The sequence below is a fragment of the Oryza sativa genome, chromosome 2, assembly GCF_034140825.1.
Source record: "Oryza sativa Japonica Group chromosome 2, ASM3414082v1".
Classification (NCBI taxonomy): domain Eukaryota; kingdom Viridiplantae; phylum Streptophyta; class Magnoliopsida; order Poales; family Poaceae; genus Oryza; species Oryza sativa.
This window is the reverse complement of record NC_089036.1, coordinates 18,599,829-18,619,912: the sequence shown is the minus strand read 5'-3', so window position 1 is coordinate 18,619,912 and position 20,084 is coordinate 18,599,829. Positions and strand designations below refer to the sequence as shown.

General features: G+C 48.5%; 3 protein-coding genes across 3 annotated transcripts; 2 read left to right on the top strand and 1 right to left on the bottom strand.

The window, feature by feature from the left end:
• Positions 1–4,308: 4,308 nt before the first annotated feature.
• LOC136355175 (proline-rich receptor-like protein kinase PERK2) lies at positions 4,309–7,372 on the bottom strand. The gene is made up of 4 exons (XM_066307455.1): positions 6,555–7,372; positions 6,324–6,462; positions 5,707–5,780; positions 4,309–4,610 (listed from the first exon to the last, which is right to left on the bottom strand). The coding sequence occupies exons 1-3, from the start codon at positions 7,317–7,319 to the stop codon at positions 5,716–5,718; spliced, it is 969 nt and encodes a 322-aa protein (XP_066163552.1). The 5' UTR covers positions 7,320–7,372; the 3' UTR covers positions 4,309–4,610; positions 5,707–5,715.
• Positions 7,373–12,716: 5,344 nt separating this feature from the next.
• LOC4329444 (uncharacterized) lies at positions 12,717–13,261 on the top strand. Its single transcript, XM_015767242.3, has one exon. It carries the CDS (start codon positions 12,830–12,832, stop codon positions 13,037–13,039), a length of 210 nt encoding a protein of 69 aa, XP_015622728.1. The 5' UTR covers positions 12,717–12,829; the 3' UTR covers positions 13,040–13,261.
• A 2,779-nt stretch (positions 13,262–16,040) lies between these two features.
• LOC4329443 (gamma carbonic anhydrase-like 1, mitochondrial) lies at positions 16,041–19,677 on the top strand. Its single transcript, XM_015767315.3, has 2 exons — positions 16,041–16,531; positions 19,078–19,677. The coding sequence occupies exons 1-2, from the start codon at positions 16,132–16,134 to the stop codon at positions 19,452–19,454; spliced, it is 777 nt and encodes a 258-aa protein (XP_015622801.1). The 5' UTR covers positions 16,041–16,131; the 3' UTR covers positions 19,455–19,677.
• The last annotated feature ends 407 nt before the right edge of the window (positions 19,678–20,084 follow it).

Below are 20,084 nucleotides of genomic sequence, written 5' to 3'. Positions count from 1 at the left end.
TTATGGTGCGGAAGGCCAACGGAAAATGGAGAATGTGTGCCGACTTCACAGACCTCAACAAGGCGTGCCCCAAGGATCACTTTCCTCTCCCTCGAATAGATCAGCTAGTGGATTCAACAGCCGGTTGTGAACTATTAAGCTTCCTCGACACTTACTCTGGCTACCACCAAATTAGCATGGCAAAAGAGGACGAGGAGAAAACAGCGTTCATCACACCGTTTGGGGTATTTTGCTACGTTAAGATGCCTTTCGGATTGATAACCGCTGGGAATACTTTCCAACGCACGGTCCAGGGCGCACTTAGCAATCAGCTTGGCAACAATGTCGAAGCTTACGTCGACGACATCGTTGTCAAAACCAAGACAAGCGACTCATTGATTGATGACCTCCGGGAAACGTTCGACAACCTCCGACGATATCGCCTCATGCTCAATCCAGAGAAGTGCACGTTCGGAGTACCGTCGGGCAAACTACTCGGATTCCTTGTTTCTGGCAGAGGAATAGAGGCAAATCCCGAGAAGATCAAAGCAATCGAGAACATGAAGTCGCCCACAAGACTCAAGGAGGTGCAGAAGCTAACCGGATGCATGGCAGCATTAAGCAGATTCGTCGCTAGGATGGGAGAACGAAGACAGCCTTTCTTCGCCTTGTTGAAGAAACAAGACAACTTTGTATGGACACAGGAAGCCAAAGAGGCATTTATTGCACTCAAGCGCTACCTATCAAACCCCCCTGTACTCGTTGCTCCCCAACCTAATGAAAAATTATTCCTTTATATTGCCGCCACGCCATATTCCGTTAGCACTGTCATTGTCGTCGAGAGAGATAAAGTACAGCGACCAGTTTATTACGTCAGCGAAGCTCTCCATGACGCAAAGACAAGATATCCACAGATTCAAAAACTGCTCTACGCAATCATCATGACATCAAGGAAGCTACGCCACTACTTTCAAGCCCACAGAGTCATAATTGTCTCCTCCTTCCCCCTTGGCGAAGTTGTGAGAAACAAAGACGTTGTCGGCCGCATCGCGAAATGGGTAGTCGAGCTAAGCCAATTTGATGTCCACTTTGTGCCGCGAACAGCCATTAAATCTCAGGTACTCGCCGACTTCGTGGCCGATTGGACCATGCCAGATAACAAGTCAGACAACCAAGGCGACAATGAGACATGGACAATGGCGTTCGATGGTGCACTCAACAGCCAAGAAGCAGGGGCAGGATTTATCTTGACATCTCCATCCGGAGATCAATTCAAGCACGCAATCCACCTCAACTTTAGGGCAACTAATAACACTGCAGAATACGAAGGACTACTCGCCGGGATATGAGCTGCAGCCGCACTTGGGGCCAAGCGACTAATCGTCAAAGGGGACTCTGAGCTAGTCGCAAACCAGGTGCACAAAGACTACAAATGCTCCAACCCCGAGTTATCCAAGTACCTCGCAGAAGTCAGGAAGCTCGAGAAGAGGTTCGACGGGATCGAGGTCCGACACGTCTATCGCAAGGACAACGTCGAGCCAGACGACCTAGCGCGACGCGCATCCAGACGAGAGCCGCTCGAACCCGGCACCTTTCTCGACGTCCTGACGAAGCCATCGGTAAAAGAAGTTAGCGGCGAAGTTGGCCCGAGCACCCCCGACATCAGCTCGGAGGTCACCGAGGCAGAACGCGCCGTTGCTGACATTGAAACCACGGATGACTGGCGCACCCCATTAATCAAATTCATCAGTAGCGAGGAGTTGCCCGAGGACGATACAGAGGCCGAGAAAATAACCCGTAAAGCAAAGATCTACTGTATGGTCGGCAACGATTTATACAAAAAAGCGCCAAACGGGATACTTCTCAAATGCGTCTCTACCGACGAGGGCAGACAACTCCTCCTCGACATACATGAAGGCATATGCGGGTCACACGCCGCCGGTCGGACATTGGTCGGCAAAGCCTTTCGATAAGGGTTTTTCTGGCCAATCGCCCTTAAAGATGCATGCGACATGGTCCAGCGATGTGAAGCCTGTCAATTCCACAGCAAACACACAAAGCTACCTGCACAAGCGCTTCAGACAATCCCTCTGACTTGGCCGTTCTCGTGCTGGGGGCTAGACATACTTGGGCTATTCCCACGAGGACAGGGAGGCTACAAATTTCTATTTGTAGCGATCGACAAGTTCACCAAATGGATCGAAGCAGTACCCACTGGAGAAATCAAGGCCGATAACGCCATCAAGTTCATCAGAGGGATATTTTGTAGATACGGACTACCGCACCGTATCATAACCGACAACGGCTCTCAATTCATCAGCGCCGATTTCCAAAATTACTGCATCGGCTTGGGAGTCAAAATATGCTTCGCCTCGGTTTCTCACCCTCAAAGTAATGGACAAGTCGAAAGGGCGAACGGCATAGTACTACAAGGGATAAAAACCCGCGTCTACGACAGACTCATGTCACACGACAAAAAATGGGTTGAAGAACTCCCATCAGTGCTATGGGCCGTGCGCACTACACCGACAACGTCCAATAAAGAAACACCCTTCTTCCTCGTGTACGGCTCTGAAGCCATGCTCCCCAGCGAGCTACGACATCAAAGTACACGAGTACAGAAGTATTCCGATGAGAACCAGGAGGAACAGCGAGACATCGATGTAAACCTTCTCGAGGAGCATTGTGACCGAGTTGCCGTTCGAGCAGCTAGCTATCAACAAGCCCTCCGCCGTTATCACAAGAAGCGCATCCGAGCACGCATACTTTCGATCGGCGACTATGTCCTCCGACGAGTTCAAACCCAAGCAGGGCGAAACAAACTCTCACCAAAATGGGAAGGACCCTACACGATCACACAAGTCTTGCGCCCAGGCGCATACAAAATCGCAGACGGCGACGGTTGCGAACTAGCAATTTCATGGAACATTGACCAACTACGTAAATTCTATGTATGAGTCAATACCACTGTACCTGTAAACATCCTTACAGTATCAATAAAGACTATTTCTTGGTCTCATATCACGACCAAAGTGTTTTCACCGGACGATCCCCTATTCCGACTACACCTAGCGTTGAAACCTATCCTTATGTCCCTTTACGCCGTCTCGACAAGGCCTCCGAGGAACCTAAGGGACCTTCGGCTGGGGACGCCCAGAGCCGATAAGGCCTTCTCAGATCCTTCAGAGACAAAAGACCATGTAAGATCTGGTCGTGTAAGAGTTCTCGCCGTGCGTATTAACCAAGCCGTGTAATCGGAAACCGAGCTTTCCAACTTCACGGCTGGGGGCTAGGATCAGAGCTTATTCAACCAAGACAGGTCAACAGTCCAGAAGCCTTGTGCTCTGAGAAAATTTCCTCCGACGACAAGGCTAGGGGCTAGGGAGAGTGTACGACTCAAACGGCTAACTTAAGTCGTTAACTGAGAACACACTCTTACACACGACATCCAGAGTAAGAAACATTTGTTAAAGACAGATTTCTTTATTCACAAAATATTCCTTACAGTTTGTACATAAATATTTCACTACATCACATCTTCGCCTAAGATATTTGGTCGCAGGATACAAACATTACCAAGACAGCCAATGCCAGTCCATTGATTGGAAAATCTTCTCGGCCAACGGTGACATCGACCTCGCAAGGTGGTCTATCTCCGCCGGAGTCCTCCGAGAACGAGCAAAACCTTCGCGGAGGAATTCGAGATCCAGGCGCGGGCGGTGATCTCGCAAGCAAGCCAGCACATGTCCTCCGGCATATCGGCTCGCCCGACGACACTCTAGCTTCAAGGCCTCGTCGATACGCTTGCCGATGCCATCGAGCTGAGCACAAGCCCCGTTGAACTATGAGATATACCCGGCCGCCGATTCCTCAGGATCGCCGCGGACTACTCGAAGCTCCCTGCATACCCTGGCCATTGAGGTGCAACAATTCTTCAAGTATGATGTAAACCACACCTCGCGGCCTTGGAGCGTTTCCACGGCTTGCTCTTTCTTCACGGCTAGCATTGTTCTCTCGAGTTCCGCCACTTCAAATTTCGTCTTCCAGTATTGGATACGACGATCTTGGGTTGCAAGGGCATCCTCGAGATCTGCTAAAACTTAACGGCCACTAAGACAAGCTAGAAACCCCTAACCCAACACAGAGGTAAAAAGGCTACTCACTTGAGGTGGTTGTCGCCATCTCGACCTCCGCATCAAGAGTTTGGTCCTCGACGTCATGTGAGACGTGTGGTTCAAACTCGAGTACCGGAACTATCGCCAGTGACTCGGGCTGCCCACGCTGCTGGACATCCTCGTCATCAGCATCTCTACAATCGACAAGAAAAACTTCCGAGATCAACTTTTGTCACGCCCAGAAATTTAACCCAAATTTCCAGACTATTTTGTGTATTAAATCCCTGTCCAGGACTAGCCAGGGTACACAAAACGACAAGTAATATACAGTTCCAAACATAAATAAAGCGTAAAACACTTACAGAAGAGGCACTTAGTCCTCGCACCGAAACGAAAGCAGCAGCAGCGGAAAAAGGCGATCCTAGCGGGGCTTCAGCTCCACTCCACAGGCAAAACTCAACTGGGGTCTAAGCCTTGGTCCTCTAACTCCGTCTTTAGCTCAGAAGCACTACACTTCTGAAAAGGGGGAATAATAGCAAGGCTGAGTATAACCACCGTACTCAGCAAGCCACACCAACGATGTAGACGTGCAAGGGGAACACAAGGACGGTTTGTGGCTATTTGCATAAAGGCGGTTGTAAAACATTTTATTGAGCAAACCGTAAAACTATTGAGTAATTAAAGTAACATTAAATCTTCACTGATCAACGCTACACCACGTTGAATAGACCCAACCAACCCACCTGAACTACAGTGCATTGAGTCGATTTATTAAGGTGGGACTAATCACGGTGAATCTGGTCGACCGCCCATAACCGCGGGCACGGCTATTCGAATAGTTTTACTCTGATCAGAGGTGTACAACTGTACCCACAAGAAACAGCCCCACGACACGCTTCCGTGCCCCGACATGCCACCACGACATACCGGAAAGAGGCCATGATAGGACCCTTCGCATAACCCCCTCTAACCAAGCACACCACACCTTAGGTTTCACCCCCACTCCTCGCAAGGCAGCGGGCAGTCCCCTCTCGTGCCTAGGTGAATCCGGAAGCCGCATAGGCCGTCGCAGGGCCCATCCAAACTCCATCACGCCCACCCTTGCCTAGATGCGTCAGCTAGAGGAAAGCTACACTACAAGCCCAGCCGTTCCCCACGCTGGCTTGTGGTAAGCACGATAAATTCTTCCAGGATTTCCCGCGAACCGGTCCTTAATTGCCATGGGTGCGACTAGCAAAACCATGCACCCACAGCCCACCATTCAGTCGCATTTTAGTTGGATAATTACGACCATGAAGCATGGCCAGATGTCTCGAGCACATAGCTCATTCTGATACTAAAAAGGTCTAATACTGCAATTATCCCATCAACTGAGCTAGTGTTATTTAAGCAGGGCTAAGCATATAGTTCTAGCTAGGTCACATAAGTAACATGAGCTAGTCGATTTATTACCCAATGTTGACAAAGGACAGATATCAAGTAAACATGGCACAAGCAAGCAGATAGGTGATACCCGGATCCCATTTAATTAGCAAAACATGCATATTTATTTGCAAACGGTAAAACATTTATAAAATAGGCTCAATATGCTCAAGGGGAATGTGTGACTTGCCTTGCTTCTTCAAAACAATCTTCCGAACTCTTTTCCTCGCGACTGCGGACTTCTGAAACGACGGATTCTACACGCTGGCACGCAAAACGAGGAAAAACTCTAATAAAAACCAAGGAAATAGTATATAAAAAGTAAACAAACATGTAGAGCTCAATTTTAGATGAATTTTGCAAGTTGAATGGCTCAATTCGGAGTTCGAATGAATTAGATATGAATTTTAGAAGTTTTGAGCCATTTAAATGAATTTCTAGAATTATTACCGAATTATTGCGCAATTATTAAATATTTTTACAAAGGAAAAAGGGGGCTGCTGGCGTCAGCAAGGGGTGAGGCGCGGACCACGTCCACAAAGGGAGCGGGCCCCACACGTCAGTGGCACGGCCCACCGTGGACCGAGTCCACGGCGGCGATCGGCCACGCGGGCGCGCACCCGACGGTCCAGATCGGCCGGGCGGCGCGGCATGGCCAGCGCGCACACAAGGCTAGCGGCGGCGGCGGCCGGGACCGAAGCGACGGCGGCACACAGGCCGGGCGGCCACCGGCGGCGGCACGACGCGCGCAAGCATGGGAGGCGGCCGGCCAAGGGGAGAAAGAAGGAAGGGGAGGGGAGTGCTCACCGAGGGCGGCGACGGCGAGACGACCACGGGGAGGCGACCGGCGGCGGAAAGGATGGCGGTGGTCGGCACGGGAGGCGACGGGAACGGTGTTCCGACGACGCCCGACCACGGCGGAGCCGCGGCTGAGGGCCGGCAAAACCTGGGGAAAATATTGGAGCGGTTAGGGAGGGAAATAGGCGACCGGAGCGGCCAGAATACCACGCCGGAGAGGAGAGGAATGGTGGGGCTCACCGGCGACCGAGAGATACCACGTTCCGGTGGGTTTCCGGCGATGAACAACGGTGACCGAGGTGCTACACGGCGCTGCGAGGCGAGAGGTGAAGACAGAGCGACGCGGCGGCGGCTAAGGCGACGGTGGAGGTGGCTCGGGATGCACGGTGGAAGCAGTACTTCGGGGGTGGAAGAGGGAGATGGAGTGGATGCCGCGCTGCGCACGATGGCTGCGGTGCTAGGGAAGGCGACGGCGCAGCGCGAGGTGGACCAGAGAGGCGATGCGGCGCGGCTGGAGGCGGCAATGGTGGTGGAGAGAGATGGTGAACGTGGCGGCGGCGTTTCGAATGTGGGGAGGGGAAATGGAGCGGTGGACGGGGTGCGCACGGCGGCTGCGGTGCCGGGGAGGGCGACGCCGCAGTGCGGGGTGAACGGGAGCGGTGGCGCGGCGCGGCTGGAGTTCGCCGGGGAGCGCGTGGGGAAAGCGGGGGAAGGTGCGACGGGCTCGGGGAGGAGGGGGAAACGGAGGAGGGGAGCACGAGGATCCCTTTTATAGGCTCGGGAAGGTGAGAGAGAGCCGGGGCGAGGCGGATTTGGGCGGCAACGGCCGGCGGGGTGGGTTCCGGCGACGTGGGCGAGTGGGGGCAGTTTGGCGCCGGTTTTGGAGGGGAGAAGTGGGGGGAATGGTGGAGGAAGGGGATGACGTGGGGTGGACCGCGCCCACACGCGCGCTGGAATCGGGAGACGCGCGGGGAGGGGCGGCGACGTGGGCGGCTCGGCGGCCATGGCAGTTGCAGGCCCGGGCTGGAGGTTGGGGGTGACAGGTGGGGTCCACGGGTCCCACCTGTCGGCCTGAGTGAGAGGGGAGGCCGGGAGGGAGGAAAAGCAGACTTGCGCAAAAAAGCGGAGGCAAGCCGGGCCGCGGGAGGGGAAGGATTTTGGGCCGAGCCCGAAAGGGAGGAAGGGGAAGTTTATTTTGTTTTCTTTTTAAATAATTGATTAAATGATCTTTTTGCTATTAAAATTATTTATTGAGCTCCGAAAATTCACGGGAAAATTTCAGAGAATATTTAGGGCACAAAGAATATTACAAAATATCCTCGGCCAAAGATTTTTAAGGGAAAATTTTAATTCTCCCATTATTTCACTTGATTAAATTGCTTAAACTTTTATTTAATTTCTAGAAAATGCATTATTAAATAATTTTTAATCCCGAACGAAAATCGGGGCGTTACAACTTTGGACAAGGATGGTAATCATACGCACGAAGGCAACCAGAGTTTAAGGTTTACAAGTCATAAAAAATACAAGGAGTCCTACTCTTCAAAAAGGGGGAGGACAGACTCCCCCAGGTCACCGACTTCTTCCATCACCTCCTTGTGCATGTCGCTTGCCGCTCCCTAATCCAAGATCTCGCGCAGATCGAGTTCAGGACGCGACAACTTCACGCATGCAAGGACGTGACAAGCCCCGGTATAGATACCGTTGGACGTCTCCTCCGCGATCCTGGCCGCGTGCTTGGAGGGAATCTCCCCCATCGCCGTCGCCAGCTCCGCAAGAGAAGAGGTCAACAAGAACTCGTCGGGGTTCGCCGGGATCGTCGACTTGACGTCGCACTCCTCGGCAAGCTGGTGGAGACCGGTGTAAGTGACCCGCAGTGAACCACGGATCTCGGAGAGGTTATCCCCGAGTTCCGACATGCGGTCCTCGAGCCCTTTGCGCTGGCGCTCGTTGCCGGCCACCAGCTCCCTCATCTTCGTGAGGTCCTCGCGAGCTTCGGCCAGTTCCCGCACCAAGCGCTCGGCACGCGCGTTGGCCGCCGCCGTCTCCACCCTCACCTCCGAGACCTCGCGGCCAATGTCGCGAGCACCGGCTTCGAGAAGGCGCCCCATCTCGGCTTGGAGCTCCTCCCAGGTAAGGATGGCCTCTGGCGGACCACGACCCCCAGCGGGATCGCTGACGGGGCCGCTCGGCGTCGCCTCCCGACTCCCGACCACGGGCACGACATCTGTAGACGCCATGACGGGGGACGCGCTAGAGGTTCCCCCGGACTTGGCCTGACCAACCTTCGACCGCGCCTCCCTATCAGCTTCCACGGATCAAAACTCCACTCAAACGGAAGACACGAGAGTCTAAAAGTTTCTTTACTTACTTCTCGCGGATCGTCACAATGCGTTGACGTCGTGCAGGCGGAGGAGACGCGTCGGAAGCCTACAAAACAGCCGACATAAAGTGAGAACAAACCTTCCTCACTACATAGCCTAATGACAAGGTGAAAATTACCAAGGGAGTCTTCGCCTTGCGGCGATGTCCGAGCACAGACGAGAATTTCCTCGGCTTGGTCGGAACTTTGCCACCACTAGTGGTGGCAGCATCGGACGCCTCCTCGACGACCTTCTCCTTCAGAGAAGTCGCCACCTGATGATCCGCGAGCGGTCCGAAGACATCAGTCAAAGGAAGGGCCTACACTAAATCGGATCATAAGTTGATTTCGAACGGAGAAGGCGGGAAGCTATTCAAATAAACTCACATTGATTGCTTCATCGCGCTCCGCCGCTCCCCTTTCACAAAGGGGCGCGGGGATGTTGCGCGCCGTGGTCGGGCCGCTAATCATCACCTGACCATGCGTCGCTCCATGACTTCGCTGCTCAGACCTGTCAAGAAGGAACCAATTTTTGGTAAGTCAAAGAGGAACGCGAGTACAAGCATGTCAGAATGAATGCGAGAAAGATACCCCGAGGAGAAACCCGGGTCGCGTCGTCTGGCCCGGAATAGTTATATGCTGGATGGGCCCGAGCCTGGAGCGGCTGGATTCGCCTACCGACGAAGTCTGCAACGACTTCATATCCCGATAAACCCCGTTCTCGGAGATCATCGATGATGTCGATAAACGATTGGGAGAGGGGGTCAAGGGGGGCTTGGCGGTCCAGGCCGGAATCTTGTCCGGTTGTTCCTCGAGAACAACGAGGACCGGATGTGAATCCTTGATTTTAAGATAAAACCATCTGTTCCGCCATTTGCTGCGAGAAGAGGGACACTGGAAGGGGACATAACGCGACTTCATACCATCACGAAGTCGGAACCCGACACAGCCAGACACCCTATTGGATTCCATCCAGCGCAACTCATAATAGAAGCGGAACAGATCGAGAAAGGGCTCTACCCCAATGTAGGCCTCGCAAAGATGCACAAAGACACTAAGGAAAGCAATGGAATTGGGGTTCAAGTGCAGAAGAGAAAGCCCATAGAAATTCAAAACCAGCAAAAGAAATTCAGAGGGTGGAGGGAGAAACCCACAGACAACATAATCTTCGATCGCAACCATGCGACCTAAGATGGGCTGAGGATTAGTACCTCCTGCTTCCCTCTCTGCCTTTTCGCGGCCAGGAAGGGCGCCATCCTCCCGGAGCTTCTTCAAGGTCGCGCTGGTGGAAGCTGACTTGCCAAGATCCATCGCTGCTGGAAAATCGCCGGAAAACGGACTTAAGTTGGTGAGGCTAGGGCTCTTTTTTGGTAGCGGAGAAGGCGAGGAAAGCTACAGGCGGTGCGCGTTTGACGAAGCTGGCAGACTTCAAAATGCGCACCCAAAACCCCTTTAAATAGACGCACCACCGACGGTGCGAATTCCAAGGAACTAAGAGAAATCCCCGCCGGAAATTTCTAGGTCCGTTATGAGCGGCAATTTTGGGACTTCAGTTCAAAATTCACTCGTGACCGTTGGGCTTCAAACGGCATGCTCGACTACACGTCATCTCCACGGTTCTCGCATCTGGAATGATAGTGTTCTCGACACCTGAAGTCGCGAATGGTCACACGAGTTCATTTTGAGCAGAAGTCGGGGGCTACTGTCAGGGTTACGGGTCAGGCATACCCTCTACCCTTCGATATACGTTACGTATTGACATGGTATACCCACGCGTACGCGGATATTTCCTTTATGATCTAAGGAAACCTTTCACAAAATCAATAGACGAGAAGAGTCCTTCTCGTACAAGAACTAGGTCGCCAACGTATCGTGCCGGGTTTGACATGTTCGAGTCCTACTCGGAGAGTACCAAACCCGCGGTATAAAAGGGACCCCCGGGGAGGGCACAGAGCATCGAATCTCAGAGCCAACACAACCCACACAGCCTACGAAGCCGGAGCCTGCGAGGAGCCAAGTCGACGAGAGCTAGTCGAATCAACTCGACTACAATCTCGCAAAATCCGCCGAGTTCCATCTTTTCCTTTGTAACCTGTGTTTTCCACTATATAATCCCATATCAACTAAATTAGGGCTATTACCTATCAAGAGGCCTGAACCAGTATAATTCTTGTCTTTTGATTGCTCGATGTCGTACTACGTAGATCCTTGTACCAGTGTACCTCAATACCCTCTATATCCGGTCTACGGGTATACTCGTTGACACATTACAGATTGCTAAATGTGATGACAACTGTCTCACACACACAGATAACTCATTTTTTGCCAAACATTAACAGAAACACGCCACAAACTACTACTAGCAAACCAGAAAAGATTACACATCTCTCATTCTCCAGCCTCCTATTCATGTCCTCTAGCACTGCCATCTTTGTCTCTTGCTCTGCAACCGTCTTCCTCAATACAACCATCTCTTGCCTGCATGCATTGGCTTCCGCTGCCTTCGCCAGGCCATCCGCAGCAGCCACCTCAAGTTGCTCCTTCTCCATCCTCAGTGACCACACAGCATCACGCAAATCGTTCAGCAAATCACGAATAAAGCTGCTAGTAGGCCCTTCAAACCACTTATAAAACTCGCATCCACCATTCTGCAATCTCAAACCTACAAATCAATCCTAAAATCCAAATCTGAACCACCAAATACAAATCGAATACAAACTCACCCTGGCATCGGAGCATTTGAAATACCGCCGCCCGGGGTTGTCCCTGCTCCAGGAGATCCACCTCGCCGCCTTTGCTCCGCAGTTGCACAGCACCGCCGGCTGGTACTCAAATGGACCAGCGCGGTAAGGGATGGGAGCTGCGGATGTGCGCCAGGAAGATGTCAACGAGCCTTCACTCCGATAGCTCGCCATCACCGCTCCTACTCTCCCTCGCCGCCGCCGCCGCCTACTCTTCGCCGGATTCCGCCGCCGACTACTCTCCGTTGATGAGTGAGAGATGGGCAAGAGAAATGGGCAACACCAACCACGAGTGAGGGGATTTATTCCGAACTGCCTAGCTGACTCAGCACATTTGACGCGGTCAAAGTGCCACGTAGGCAAAAACCATCCGCAAAACTGCCTTGGGAGTCAAAGTGCACCGGTTTTGTAAGTTGGGGGGGGTCAAGATTCCTGGTATTGCGGTTGAGGGATACGATTTAGATTTCGTGGTCAGTTGAGGGAGTCGAAGTGATCTTATTCCTTTATGCAAGGAAAGGTTTATTCTTTCCGTAGTGAAACATGGGGAAGCATCCTCCCCGCTGAAGAAACGCCGTTCCTTTTTTCTTTTTTCTCTCCCGATCGATCGCGAATCCCTTTCCGTTGGCGGATCCCTTTCAATGGAATGGAACGTGACGCATCGAGAAAAAGCCCCGAATCCCGTTTCAGGTGGCGAGCGGTGTGCGGCCGGTGACTCGAAAGCCAAGCCGCGCGCGCGCGCTCGTGTGTTCAGCTCAGTGGTACTGTAGTGACACGACGCGAAGCACGGGCCTAACAATCTCACCGGCCACCCACGTGAGACAAGCCGCAACAGTGCAATGCCCCCAAGCCACGGCATACGGAGAAAGGACGTGCGGAATGCGACGCGGACGCCTCGAATCGTGGGGATTTGGAAAGGGGAGTGGAGTAGGAGTCGGCGAGCGAATCGCCGGAACCGAAGCGGGGAGAGAAAAGAAAAAAAACAAAAAAAAAGGGAAAAAGGAGCGTGAAGAATAAGAATACGTAGCCCGAGAGAGAAACGAGCGGGGCAGCGTCACGTGGCACCCGCACCGCCCGAAAACACCGTTGCGCTCACGCTGACAGGTGGGGTCCAGGCCGGGCACCTGCTCACGTGGTGGTGAGCCGCGTGGGCCAAGAGTGCTTCGACTGGCCCCGCGCGCCAGCCACACGGCCCATAGCTCGTCGCGTCACGCCGACCGTTTGGTTCGCTTCTACTGTATACTAGTAGTATCCCTGTTGCTATTCTCGCTACTTAAACGCCACGTTACTTGTCACTGCTCTACCTGCAGTTCATTTTAGTACACCCATCACTTGTCCTTCAGACAGCGAGAGCGATAGCGCTAGAGAGAGAGAGAGAAGGGGGGAGGATTTGGAGCGCAGATTGAGGAGAAGCGATGGCGGATTGGGGGCCGGTGGTGATCGCGACGGTGCTGTTCGTGCTGCTCACGCCGGGGCTGCTGTTCCAGCTGCCGGCGCACGGCCGGATCGTGGGCTTCGGCACCATGCACACCAGCGGCGTCGCCGTCCTCGTCCACGCCGTCATCTACTTCGCCCTCATCACCATCTTCCTCATCGCCATCGGCGTCCACATCTACGCCGGCTAGCTAGTCTACCCAAGCCCCTCCTGATTTCCTGCAGCTTTAATTAATTATCTGCCTTTTCCCTACTCTCTATGTGCTTAATTAATTTATTACTGCCTCTACCTGCTACTCTATGCTAGTAGAACCGTTGTTGCTGTGTGCTTGGAAGACATGCCATGGTTGTATAACTATGTGTTGTATTGGTTGATTCTCTCTGCAATGGTTTATCGGCTCAAGTTTGAACTATCCTGTTGGTTTGTGTTCTTGCCTGATTTCCGTTTAATCTGCTTTTCTCCCTGTTCCAACTGAACTTAAGTAGCATGATTGATGCATGTGTGGTTTTGCGATGTGCGCTTGCACCGTCGAATCCTCCACCAAATGGATGGGACTGTCGTCTTAAGTATCTCTGTAATGCTGTATGTGTGTTACTGCTTCATTTTTGAAACAGTATGTGTGACTCTTGTATTATTTCTGCCGAAGAGCAAGCTAGGGGAAAGAGATGATGATTCCGTTCTAATGCTTCAAAATCCAAGCGAGTCCAACCTATGCCCTGGTTTAGTTCCCAACTTTTTCTTCGAACTTTCAATTTTTCTATCGTATCGAAACTTTCCTACACACACAAAGATCGTTCCAATTTGAATCAAACTTTCAATTTTAACGTGAACTAAACACACCCTATGTGCGACAAATGCTCACAAATACTCTGGTCAGAGGGACGGGAGGTTTCATCCTGTTTAGCTTTTAAAGTTGAGGAGCAGATTTTATCTGATTTTGCAAGTTGTAACATAAAGAGACGGAAACTAGAGCGGATCGAGAATTGGTCATTTGGTCAACAAACTATCTTCCCCGAACTTATGAAATGTTTCCATCAGGGAAAAAAAACCTATCAATTTTGTGTGCTTTCAGTACAAGTAGCCTGCAGAATCCTTAAAGAAGAACTAGGTTATCCCATTGCAGCGGAGTCGCATACGTGCACAGAGCACACAAAACTATATAGTGCACTACACGCCTACAGATGCCCTGTGCTTAAACAGAAAGACTAACATCTTACTAAAATCATATTGAAACTACACGTCTTGTATTCACGGGTATTTTAAACCTTGATGGTAAAAGTCATACACACATGTATTTAAACCAAATACCTTGATGGTAAAATTCATACACCCACAACTCTCGTCTCACCATTGGTGTTTACGGAAAAGGTTGGTTGTTGAGAAAAATTTAGAACGGCCTTGCGCGTCCTCATGTACCCTCACCACAAACCTGCATTTTAGTCACCACAAACCTGCATACTTTTTAACACACTCATGACACATAACAGTATCGATCCCTGAAAGGAAAAAAATTAAAAAGATATATAAAATGAGGTGGCTTACTAAACGTACAATCAATTAAGTACTCCCTCCGTCCCAAAATATAAATATTTTTAGCACAGTGACAAATCAAACATTTTTAACTTTAACCATTAATAGCAAAAAAATAAAAAATATCAATCATATAAAATTGATGTTACTAGATTTATCATAATATGCAACTCTTCTTATTTAAAACATCTCACTTTTATATAGATATTGTTGGTCAAAGTAGCATTTCGAAGACCGTATCAGGGTAAAAAAATGCTTATATTTTAGGACGGATGGAGTATTAATTATTTTAAAATTTTAAAAAATATTAATATGATTTTTTAAAAACAACTTTTCTATAAATTTCTTTTAGAAAAACACATTGTTTAGCAATTCAGTAAGCGTGCACGAGAAAGACGAGCGAGTTTTTTCTCTTTATGCTGCTGCCAAATGCAACCTTACATTTCTATTGAAAGTGCATGTGTAAGAACCTTCATGGATAAAACCGTAAACCCACAGAGTTTCTCATTAGTCTGATAGGGTCCATTTCTTTAAACAACTCTTTTTTAGATATTTGGGCGTAAAAGTGAATGTTGGATCAGGATGTGTTACCAAGTTAAATTTTTGGGTCATATTCTATTACCAAGTTAAATGTCGGATCAGGATGTCTTACCAAAACTTGTAGTTTATCTCTTAAGAATTATAAATTATCACACATTCCAAGCTTCTACCTTGTGCATATTTGTAAAGGCTTTTATATGTAAGTTTCTTATAATATGTTTTTAAACTAACTTTTAAAATTTATAATATTTAATCTATTGATTGTACTATATTAGATATTATCCCAAAATCAGATGATCAGACATTTTTCTATTTTATTGATTGAACCTATTCATGATTCAGGCTGCATTTGAAAGTGGATTTTAGAAACTTTCTTCCCACACACGCAAAAACGAAGAGCCTTATTACCACATGGATTAATTTAAGTATTAACTAAAATAAATTTGAAAAATGGATTAATATGATATTTTTAAAACAATCTTTGTAATACATATATATGTTTAAAAAACACAGTATTTAGCCGTTCGTGAAATATACACGCAAGTGGGTAGGAGTTGGGAAGTTGTGGTGCCGAACACACCATCAAAGTATAAGAGAGGGGTGAGGTGGGTCCCACTAATAAATATGGGTTTCACTATATTTGTTTATTTTTCATGTGACTAACATATAAGTCCTATACTCACTTCACCCTAAAATATAAGGAATTTTAAATAGATTGGACACATTCTAGTACTATGAGTGTGGACAAAAACGTCTCATCCATCTAAAATCTCTTATATTTTGAGATGGAAGGAGTAGATGATTTATTTTTCACGGTAGAATTGTTACTGATATGTGGGTCTTGAGTTTTTAGTGTCACGTAAGCGGTATGTTGCTGCCACTTGAGACAAAGACAAGTCAATATTATACCATAAAGTTCAAAAAAAAGCACCATTAATATCATATTAAGAGTTACTCCTGTTACACCGGTTATAAGTTAAAGGAGTCGTTATAGCTGGTTTTCAGTTCAGTGATACGAGCGAGTAAAATTGGAGTTTTCCATCTTTCAGACCCTGAAGTCCAGGACTGAAGTGTAATTCACTTCGAGGCCCATTTGTACCCAAAGCCCAGCCCAGACACTCGTCTTCTTTCTTCTTCTTCTCGGGGCAGCACGAACCCATCACACCGTGCGCCCACTACCCCCAACCCCCGCACACCTCCCCGACCACCGCCATGGCCGCCGCCTCGCTCTCGCGCCTCTCCCACCGGGCCGCGGCGCCCTCCCTCCGCCGCCTCCTCTCCGCCACCGCATCGGCCCCTTCCCCCGCCGCGGCGTCGCCCCCACCGCCGCCCCCCTCCGCCGCCGCGGCCGCCGCGGCGGGCGCGGATCGGGTGCGGTGGGACTACCGCGGGCAGCGCCAGCTGGTGCCGCTCGGGCAGTGGATGCCCAAGGTGGCCGTCGACGCCTACGTCGCCCCCGAGGCCGTGCTGGCCGGGCAGGTCACCGTCTACGACGGCGCCTCCGTGTGGAGCGGCGCCGTGCTGCGCGGCGACCTCAACAAGATCACCCTCGGCTTCTGCGCCAACGTCCAGGAGCGATGCGTCCTCCACGCCGCCTGGTCGGCGCCCACAGGTCTCTCACCATCCCCAACCCTCCCATCCCTCATCCCCCCACCTCTTCTGGAATCTCGTCTAGTGCCCAGATCTGACCACCAGGTGATTGTCTGAATGCTTCCGAGGTGTTCTTGAATGATCTAGTATTAGTTGCGATGCGTTTACATGTTCTCGCTTGGATTGAGAAATCCGGCGTACCTAATCGTTTGATGATATCTTCTCGGCGCGTCCTTTAGAGTTGACCAAATTCGTGTGCGATGCTTTTCTGCTGGACATGATAAGAATGGTGATTTGATATATAGGAGTAGATCACAAGGGTGCAGCTAGCTGCAACATTGTAGATGCCTTTGCAATCTAGTACATAGCATTCATGGGTTGAGAAACACCCTGTACTTCTGTGTTCATGGTGTTCTTTGAACTCTGGCATTCTGGCATTGTTTCTGAGAACCTTAATTATTCCTGCACTTCAGATGAATGATTAACCTTAGAGTGGTGTCATGGCCTTGTCAATGATGACTTGGTTAGCGGTATCTATTTAGGGACATGTATAATTGTGTAATTTGAGTGTACCTGTATGTTTGGTTTTTTACCATAACTGCAAGTGCAAGGTTGGTGGGGGTGTGGGGGAACAGCCCTCCATGCGTTCAACATTTGGTTAATTTGTAAGCGCAGTCCAAATTCAAAGTTGCTAAGTGTGGGGAACTGGAGAGCAGTGTGCTTTATTGTCTGATTGTGTCTAACTGTGTTCATAGTTGCTGTTGGGTGGCTGGAACAGTGAATTCTCCTGTTACTAACTTGTAATGCTATTTATAGTTAGTTCATGGATCCTGAAATTTTGATTCTGCATGATGTTCAGCGTTTCTAGCTGACATAATAAAGAAATTTCTTAGATTGTGAGGTTGTACAAGGTAATTGACAGAACTGTATTGTAAAGAACTAAAGCATTGAATTTTTTGAGTTTTGATTTATTATTTTTATGTTTGAGAATGTTTTACCCTTGTCTTCACTGGTATAAATAGGGGCATGTCAGCCTGTGATGTGGTGATATGTTTGAGAACTTTGCTTTTGCATACTTGTTTATCTGTAAGCACGAGGACACATGGTATCTGTCTTCTTAAAGTATTAAGTTAATGTTACCAATTATTATCCCCACTAGCAACCTGAAAATCTTGGCCTGGACTGTCTATAGTGTTCTGTTTTGGAGTATAAAAGCAATGCACTCTAGTGCTATTGAACTTGAACTGGGATGAGTTATAGGCAACGTTTTCCTATTTGTGCCAATATGTGTTGTCTTTTTGTTTATCTGGCACAAAGTGAAAGACACATTCAAAAAAATCCAAGGCCGACCAAAACTCAGGATGCCAAATTGCCAATAACCCCAGCTGGCTCACTATAGTTAATTGGTACCATGTTATTAGATATGTAAATTTCATAATTAATTGGTCGTGGACTCGAGGCTTTTGACTCGTTGTTCATGAGGCAGTTTATGGAACTGAGGATGCTGATGTTAGACGGCATAAATAATACTTATTTCTTCCTCTTTTTTTTTTTGCTGGGAATAACACTTAACAGTAATGCTCTTAACCATATGCACATAAGTAGTGTTCAGTGGTTACATACTTACATGGGCATGTTCATGTCTGTTCGTATTTGCCAACTATTGTGTTTATGCGCATATTTGATGATGATTAAAAATATCATTAGTAAATGGATAGCTGATTAATGCTTTATGTTCATTGAAATATGATTGACTACAACTATAAACTGGCTTGATGACCCTTGATTGGATCATACAAACATTACTAATCATTTCTTCTAATACCGTTCCAGGATTCCAGCACATACTGATGCATCCTTTTTTGTGTCCACCTTTTGTTTTTAGCACTGTAGGGCATGACTGTTCATATACGGCTCTAGTGAAACTTTTCAAAAGGTCGGGTGTGGTATATTCTGCACCATGCTCAAAGGACCAACTGGCTGCAATACTAAATAGATAATTGCTAGCTAATCTTCCTTGAGTCCGGTTTTGATTGGCTTCTTCGCAACCATAGTTGAATATCCCTGCTATAGGATGACAATATTTTTGTGTATTGAGCTTGGATTCTGAATCATTGGTTCTTATGGGGTAAGTTTGCATTTGATATTTTGATGCCACTTAAATCAAACTGCATGAGGATCAACTCTAAGCACATGTGCTTATTTGTAATCTTTGACTCCAATTTTGGGTCGTGAGAGGTCAAATCTCATGTTAGAACTTACCCACTATCAATTTGACCATGGAATTTCCAATCTGGTGGATAGTATCTTACCTTTTTTTTTTTTGCCTTAAGGAAAAATGGATAGCATATTAGTGCCTCTTTTTTCCTTTGTGCTAATTTGGTCTGGCAATATGTCAAAGACTAAATGCCTTTGGCAGTAAACTTGTTGCTAGTATCCATGGAACAATTGGGACTTCACTTCTGTGTACATGCCCTTTTATGTATGTAACCTGTAATATTTGTGCTAGGTACTTCCATAAGCCAAGGTTTCAGTTAATCTCATTCCTAAGTTATGTATTATGTGCAGGACTACCAGCTGACACCCTTGTTGACCGGTATGTGACAGTGGGTGCATACTGTCTGTTGCGCTCATGCACTATTGAACCTGAGTGCATCATCGGTCAGCATTCCATCCTCATGGAAGGTTCATTGGTTGAAACCAACTCAATCCTTGAAGCTGGCTCTGTCCTGCCCCCTGGAAGGAGGATTCCAACTGGTGAGCTCTGGGCTGGTAATCCAGCTAGGTTTGTTCGGAAGCTAACCAATGAAGAGATCATGGAAATCCCAAAGCTCGCGGTGGCAATCAACGATTTGATGCAAAGCCATTTTTCGGAGTTCCTTCCGTACTCCACTGCTTATTTGGAGGTGGAGAAGTTGAAGAAATCGTTTTCAATTCCTCTGTAAGAGCTCTTTTTTTTTGTCACCTTCTCCGCCAAATGAACGAGAAAATAAAGCAGCCCAAAGTACCTAGATGTTTTGTATTGAATCTAACTTGTAACTTGGGTGGATGTGTTACGTTGTGAATTTTTCGTTCATTGTTGTTGTCAACTTGGGGACAGGCGTTAAGGACCATGTCTGAATGCATTGCTTTCGCTTCTCACTACCGGTATTTTCCGGCTGGGAAACATACCTTGTGCCATTGAGAAAACATGTACAGTATATTGTGGGATTGTGTCTGGATGTCATGGATGTGTCGGTAACGTGCGGCTTGGAAAATAGCTTGAGCCTCCCCTTTCACAATCCTGCTGGTTCATTTAGGCTCTTTATCCTCTTGTTGTTTTAACAAGCATGCAGCTACTTTCCTAAACTTTACGATTTGGTGTCCGAGCCGGCCGCTTGGCTAGCTTGTTTTGCTTGGTATTGGGTAACACACCTTAAACCTAGTACTCCCTCTGTTTTCAAATCTTTGACGGCGTTTAGGTGTTCACTTTTTTAAACATGTTTGGCCGTTCGTTTTATTAAAAAAATTTAAGTAATTATCAATTTTTTTCCTATCATTTGATTCATTATTAAATATACTTTTATTTATACATA